We start from the raw sequence: 8,039 nt of genomic DNA, 5'->3' as shown, positions 1-8,039 counted from the left end.
AAGTAAAAGATTTGTAGCCTGCACATATGAAAAATGTCAAAATCAGAAAATATAGTTTCAGGATTAAAGAACCCATAAATTTACTTTTATCTTCTCTCTCCAGTATACCAAAGTATAATAATTGCTGCCAAATTTCTTTTCATAAATATACATTTTTGGGGAATTGCTAAACTATTTTAAACAGAAAAAAAATTTTCCCACTTACAAAGCATCTGTAATTTATTTATTAAATTCCTATTTTGATAAAAATATCAATTAACAATCTCATCCATAAAATCAGATGTAAAAATCTAGAAGAAAGTCTCAGTGTGAAGAGTACAGATACACATTAAAAGAAATTTTGTGAAGAATACAGTTACACATTAAAAGAAATTTTCCACCATGGAATCAGCCCTTTTCTGAGTACAAGTAACAGAAAATGTGACCTAAATTGACTTAAAGAAAAAGAGAACTTAATGGCTCACATTATCAAATAGTCTAACAATAGGTGGTTTTAAGCACTGTTAAATATCTTACCTTACTATAGTGACAAATATGGTTCTGTTTATATCTCTTCATTCTCACATACAGTGGCAAGCCTTTGTCCCAGAAATCCAAGCAAATGCTCACTGTGAATCATTGGTTCCAAATGGGTCAAGTGCCCATTTATGAACCCATCACCATGACCAGGGATTTTGCATTTGCAGAGTACCAACCGGCTTAGCCTTAAGTAATACTCTCTATACATGGTGCTAAGGATACAGCCAGTGACACACAAGTATATGAACTTGAAAGAAATTATGCTGTACTTTCAAAATAAGGGGAATGGATGCTAATGCCCAAATATAGGAAATGTGCACTAAAATGCTATTGCATTATTAAAGTCATTAATAAAAGCAGAAATGATCACATCACTCATATGATTATATCTGATTACATCAATAGGAGAAAATTTTGATAGAATTCAATACCTAATCTTTTAAGTTGTATGCTTAAGATATGTTTTTTAAATACAGTTTAACTTGTGTATACACTCATGAAATACCACAGTTAAGATAATGAACACATCCCTAGAATGTTTCCATGTGCCCCTTTATAATCTCCTTTCAACCCCTCCCACTCAAGTAATCACTGATCTGTTTTCTATTTGTTTGCACTTTCTAGAATTTTATACAAATTGAATCATACAGTACATACTTTGGATTCTTTCACTCAGCATAATTATTTTGCAATTCATCCATCTTGGGTGTATCAGTGCTTTTTATTGCAGAGTAATAGTCCACTGCATGGATACATCACAATGTATTCATCCACTCACCTGGTGATGGATATTTGATTTGTCCTGAGGTCCGCCCATAACAATTGTTGCTGCTATGAACAAGTCATTGTATGAACATATATTTTCATTTCTCTTGGGTAAGAGAATGGGTAAGTGGAATGGCTGAGTCTTAGGGTGGATGTATGTCTAACATGTTAGAAAACTTCCAAATTGTTTTCAGAAGTCGTTCTACCATTTTACATTCCAAAGAGCAGTATTTCAGAGTTCCAGTTGTTTCACATCTTTGCCAACACTTGGTATGCTCAGTCTTAAATTAAAGCATTTCAATGACCATGTAGTAATATGCTGATATGCTTTCATTCTGCACTTTCCTAGTGACTAATAATGCTGAGCATCTTTTCAAGTGCTTATTTGCCATCTATATATCTTTTTAGATGTGTCTGTTCAATATTTTGGCTCATCAAAAAATTTACTGATTATTTTATTACCAAGTTCTAGGGATTCTTTATATACTCTGATACTATCCCTTTATCAGATAAGTGACTTGCAAATATTTTCTCCTAGTCTGTGGCTTGTCTTTTTATTCTGCTAACGCTATCTTTCCAAGAACATAATTCCTTAATTTTGATAAAGTTTGATTCATCGAGTTTTTCTTTTGGTATCATATGCAAAAAATCTTTGCCTTCCTCAGGGTTACAAAGATTTTCCTTTATGTTATCTGCTAGAAGTTTCACAGTTTTAGGCTTTACATTTAGGTCTACAATCCATATTAAGTGAATTTTGGCATAAGATTACATTAGTTTCCTATGGCTGCTGTAACAAATTACCACACAATGCATTCTCTCACAGTTCTGAGGCCAGAAGGCCAAAATCAAGGTGTCAGAAGGGCTGTACCCCCTCCAGATGCTCAGAGGGAGAATCTGTTCCTTGCCTGTTCTAGCTTCTGGTGGCTATCTGCACGGTTTGGCATTCCTTGGCGTGTGGCCGTATCATTCCAATTTCTGCCATTATCTTTACATATGCTTCTCCTTTTTGTGTTTATAATCTCCCTCTACCTCTCTCGTGTAAGGACACTGTGACTGGATTTAGGGGTCACCCAGATAATTTAGGACAATTTCTCCATGTAAAGATCCTTAACTTAATCACTTCTGCAAAGACCCCTTTTCTTATAAGGTCACATTTATAGGTGCCAGGGATAAGGACCTGATATATTTGGGTGGCCATTATTCAGCCTATTACAAAGGTAAAGATGAATACCCAGGTGTTCCAACACTATTTGTTGAAAAAGATTATTTTTCTTCACTGAATTGCCTCTGTATTTTTGTCTACAGTCAATTGACCATATGTGTCTACATGTCTGAGTCTAACTCTGGACTCTATTCTGTTATATGGATTTATTTGTGGATCTTGATGCCAACACTACATTGTCTTGATTACTATAGCTATATTGGCCATCTTTATTTCCTTTTCTTTTGTTTTTTTTTTAGAGATAGGGTCTCTCTCTGTTGCCCAGGCTGGAGTACAATGGCATGATCATAGCTCACTGCAGCCTCAAACTCCTGGGCTTGAGCCATCCTCCCACCTTAGTCTCTCAAGTTTCTGGGATTACAGGCCTGAGCCATTGCACTTGGCTTTCTATTCCCTTTTCTATGAATTGACTGTTCATATCTTTTTTTTTTTTTTTTTTTTTGAGACAGAGTCTCGCTCTGTTGCCCGGGCTAGAGTGAGTGCCGTGGCGTCAGCCTAGCTCACAGCAACCTCAAACTCCTGGGCTTAAGCGATCCTACTGCCTCAGCCTCCCGAGTAGCTGGGACTACAGGCATGCGCCACTTTTGGCCAGATCATTTCTTTCTATTTTTAGTAGAGATGGGGTCTCACTCTTACTCAGGCTGGTCTCGAACTCCTGACTTCGAGCGATCCACCCGCCTCAGCCTCCCAGAGTGCTAGGATTACAGGCGTGAGCCACCGCGCCCGACCGACTGTTCATATCATTTGCCTGCTTTTCTAGTGGGCGATTTGCCTTTTTAAATTATTAAATGATGGTTCTTAATTTATATTCTAGATTTTAACCTTCATCTATTATGCATGTGTCATGTATCTTCTCTCAGTCTGTTGCTTATCTGTTACTATTGTTAATAGAACTAAATCATAAAGAAATTTTACATTTTATAATGACCAAATTCATCAATTTATTATATTTTTCCTTCCAGGATCTTAAAAAGCCTTTTCAACCTTGAGAATATAAACATTTTCTTCTTATAAGTACATAAAAATTAAACGTGTATATTTGTTTACTAATGCAATAATACCACCTCTTTTAATTACTGCTTCATAGTATACCTCAATATCTGGTTGGCTACCTTTTTATCTTGGCTGCTTTTGCACATTCATTCTTTCTTACTAATTTTACTTCTTCGGTTTATTACTCCTATATCCTCATCATCAGGTCTAATTTTTACCGACTCAACTATCATTACTTGTTCAGTAAGACACACAAGACACACTTACAGTTTTGCTTTCTTATATTACTTGCCATAAACTAACTTACCGTTTGTTCTTTTCTTATCTCTGTAGGTGATAAAACAAAATATTAGAAATTCCTGTACAACGACAGTTTAACCTGTACTGTATAGTAATTTCCCTTCTATGTAGAAATGTGATAGCTGTACTTTATTTAAAAGCATTGCTTACCATTGTTAATCATTCTTAATTTCTTGAAACTCTCTGATCCTGTTTCTGACCCTTCCCACTAGCAACTCTTTTGTCTGCCTCTTGCATGTAGTCTCCAAAGTTCTACCCTTGGTCATACTTCCTTTCAGCAGTAGAACAACAACTCTACCTATGCCACTCCCCCCCTCTTTTTTTCCCTAAAGAGAAATTTTATCTGATAATCACTAGAATACAGACTCTTTGTTTCTTTATCCTCAGTAATGTATTATCCTTAACACTGAAAACATCATGCTATGGTACATAGTTGATGCTTAAATTTAAAAGAATGAATATTATTAAATGACTCTTAATATGTGAAACATAAAGTATTACTTTATTACTATAGCGTTTAATAAATTCCTATTTATAACATGATAAAAACTGACAAAAATACAAGGTACTACATTCATTGCACTTGCAGTATATACCTCATTTAAATAGGTGTTTATTTTTAAAAGTTTAGAACATTGTTTAAGCTGAGTTAAATGTTTATGGAATCCCTGAAGCACTTCAAGAAAATATAGGTTGAAATCACTGCTCTAGACCCTGTTACCCTTAACAGAGGTCAACATGCAACAATGCTTATGATTAATTATCTTGACAGTTTTCAATTTAACATTAATCATGTAAAAAAATCACATGCACAAGGAATATTGATTAAACTTGCATATATACATAGTCATATGGTTAATTAAGCACCAAATTAATAAATATTTTTCTTATATTCGAAGGTATTTATTACCTTTGGGGAAATTTTTAGAGAAAATTTAGAACTACTTTCACATAATAAAGAGTTTTAATAATTTACTATCTAAATGATCTTTTGTTTCATGAGTTTTACAATGACACTAAACATGTCTGGAAATATCACTGTTTTGGTTTTTGGTTCAACCACACATTTATTTTCCTATATGCATGATCTCATGATGCCTGATACCTTGTCTATCTTTTTCCCATTACTAACAGAGTACTATTAGGACTCCAATTGTTACTACCCCTTCTCAGGACCTTTCTTCTCTTTGTATCTAAAACCCTAATATTTCTTTCTAGGAAATTGCATCCTGACATAGGGTTTAGAACATGTATGTAATCCTCATCTTTTTCTTCCTATTATCTCAAACCTGTTTTTTCCTTAATTTTTTTAAAATTTAATTCAGCCAAATACTTGCCCAGAGAGGTAAGAGATATGTTAAGAACGAATATTTTCTATCTTCTATATCTTACCATCATCTTCTGCCTTTTAAATGAAGGTCTTAACTCCCTCATTAAAATAAAAAGTCCAACTTGAGGTTTATATAAGACACACACATTGAACTAGTATAAAAAGGAATAAAAGTTTCCAGGTAAATACAAACTAAAAGAATCCTGGGGAAATATTGTAAGTATGAAAAACTAAAATTCTTGGCCAAAAAAAAAAAAAAATGTAATGTAGAAATAGGATTTTGTTTAAATTGTTAGAAAAATAAAGAGAACTACAGGAAAAAATTATCATTTGTCCTTGATTGTTACATCAATGGCCTCCAATGAATCAATACCTGCTGCTATCTGTATCCTGGTGTAGTCCCCTCTCACATTGACTCTGGACTTGGCCATGTGACTTGCTTCATTCAATGGAACATTAGCAAATATGATAGATGTACAGGCTTCACAAGCTCTTGCACACTGGAGCTTGCCCTCTTAAAATGTTTTCTTTATCATGGGAAGAAGCCCAGTCTAGCTTATTGGAGGTTGAGAAGGCATGTAGAGCAGAGACAGCCAATTCACTGAATTGTGAGAAATAATAAAAATCCTGTTTAAACCACTGAGTTTTGGGGTGGTTTGTTAAGAAACAATGGATAATGTTGAAATTTACCATCTGTCTTTGTCTATGTCTTTGGCAGAGAAAATGGATAAAAATTAAATAAAGCTATAATATTTGAAAAAACAATGAAGATCTCTCAGTAAACTTTAAGACTATTAGTCCTGCTGTCCTCTTGCACTTCTTCCTATGTAGATTCAATTATTCAGTCCATTTAAATAAGTATTTACGATACTCAACATTTTAATTATTATCCCTATTCATTCTATATAGACTATAGCAACTAATCAATGAACAAAGAGTATATAAATATTTTTTATTTTTAGACACTGAATTGTACATCTTTCATATAAAAGATGAGATTCTAGCCTCTGTTTTTAAAAAATAATTACAATTGCTAATTTTATCTTTATATTTTTACAGAAGCCAATGTTCTCTAAATCTATAGGTTCATTCCATAGCTTTTACAGAAGCATAATCTCTTGAATACATTTCCAATATCCTTTAAAAAATAAAAAATCAAGATATTTTTACCAAACACATTAAAACTTAACAGGTTACAGCATAACTGGCCAGACCTCCAGCTACCACTGAATACTTTTCCTGCACAGAGAAGCCAATATATTGGAATAATTAATTCTCTGTATTTACTTTTATTAAAAAGAGGTTTTTGGTAGTGAGAACAAATAATCTTTCATTTGTTGCTTGAAACCCTAAAATAGGATCATTGGTTTCTAGGCTTGCTACTTGCTGCTTAGCAACCTGCCCTACTTGCCTGCCTTCCTTTCTGTTGTACAGCACAGTGGACATGGGAGTAGGTTGACGATAGATAAATACTCGACGAAGGCACTCACAAAGGGCTGCATAGGAGTAATTTGGAGCACAGGCAAAAAATTTTTTGTCTCTCTTTGATGCCTGGACATAGCCTGAAAAGAATACGAGACAAACAAAAGAAAAACTATGTATTAAACAGAAGGGGGAAAATTGTGATTTAACATTTAACATTTCGAAGTTTTTATTATAAATTAAAATGCCTAAGTAAAATATATACCATAAATACTTAACAATTGTTGAATTCTGAACTATTAATGATTAGCCACAATCAATCTCTCCCAACTGGTGCAAAAATATAACTTTAATTCCTAAGGATCAAAACAGATACAGCTGCCGGGCGCGGTGGCTCACGCCTGTAATCCTAGCACTCTGGGAGGCCGAGGCGGGTGGATCGCTCGAGGTCAGGAGTTCAAGACCAGCCTGAGCAAGAGCGAGATCCCATCTCTACTAAAAATAGAAAAAAATTATCTGGCCAACTAAAATACATGTAGAAAAAAAATTAGCCGGGCATGGTGACGCATGCCTGTAGTCCCAGCTACTCGGGAGGCTGAGGCAGTAGGATCGCTTAAGCCCAGGAGTTTGAGGTTGCTGTGAGCTAGGCTGACGCCACGGCACTCACTCTAGCCCAGGCAACAAAGCAAGACTCTGTCTCCAAAAAAACCAGATACAGCTTAATCTCTTCAAAAAAAGCATAACATAGTTTCATTTAATTTCTGTGAATAATTCAAACACTAAAATTCTAAAATCCAAAGCATTAAATATATGCCAAAATATCTTTAAACACCAATTTAACATTTAGGTTCATGAATCACAGATATAGCATCACAGAATCACTTTTGCTCTCTTATCAAATAAATGGGAAAATGTTTACAAGATACCATCATAAAATTATTTCAGGAATCTATTCATAATACACACTTGAAGGCCTATTCATAATGCATCCCTGAAGGTACTAATATTCACAATGCATTCTCTTTTTATCCCTATAACGTTAGCAGTATTTTTATACAACAATGCAAACATTTTAACAGGATTTTATTGTACTTCATCCGCCAGAAGTACAATGTTGAGACCGCTATAACCTCAAAAGAAAATTCAAGTCTCTAATTTTTTTTTTTTTTTTTTTTTGAGACAGAGTGTCGCTTTGTTGCCCGGGCTAGAGTGAGTGCCATGGCGTCAGCCTAGCTCACAGCAACCTCAAACTCCTGGGCTCAAGCAATCCTACTGCCTCAGCCTCCCGAGTAGCTGGGACTACAGGCATGCGCCACCATACCCGGCTAATTTTTTCTATATATATTTTTAGTTGGCCAGATAATTTCTTTCTATTTTTAGTAGAGACGGGGTCTCGCTCTTGCTTAGGATGGTCTCGAACTCCTGACCTTGAGTGATCCACCCACCTCGGCCTCTCAGAGTGCTAGGATTACAGGCGTGAGCCACCGC

At 35.0% G+C, this 8,039-nt stretch overlaps 1 protein-coding gene across 2 annotated transcripts in view; it reads right to left on the bottom strand.

Annotated features, from left to right (window-relative positions):
• Nucleotides 1–4,286: 4,286 nt before the first annotated feature.
• Nucleotides 4,287–8,039, bottom strand: part of NUDCD1 (NudC domain containing 1) — an 85,688-nt gene continuing 81,935 nt past the window's right edge. The window contains exon 11 of one of the 2 annotated variants that reach the window (XM_069466089.1): nucleotides 4,287–6,691. In XM_069466089.1, the coding sequence (XP_069322190.1) occupies nucleotides 6,399–6,691 (293 nt within the window). In that variant the 3' untranslated portion in view covers nucleotides 4,287–6,398. The remainder of the gene's footprint in view (nucleotides 6,692–8,039) is intronic. The other variant, XM_069466090.1, reaches the window with a different exon arrangement.

The sequence above is a fragment of the Eulemur rufifrons genome, chromosome 3 (genome assembly GCF_041146395.1).
Source record: "Eulemur rufifrons isolate Redbay chromosome 3, OSU_ERuf_1, whole genome shotgun sequence".
Taxonomy (NCBI): Eukaryota; Metazoa; Chordata; class Mammalia; order Primates; family Lemuridae; genus Eulemur; species Eulemur rufifrons.
The sequence above is the reverse complement of the archived record's forward strand: the minus strand, read 5'-3'. Positions and strand labels throughout refer to the sequence as shown.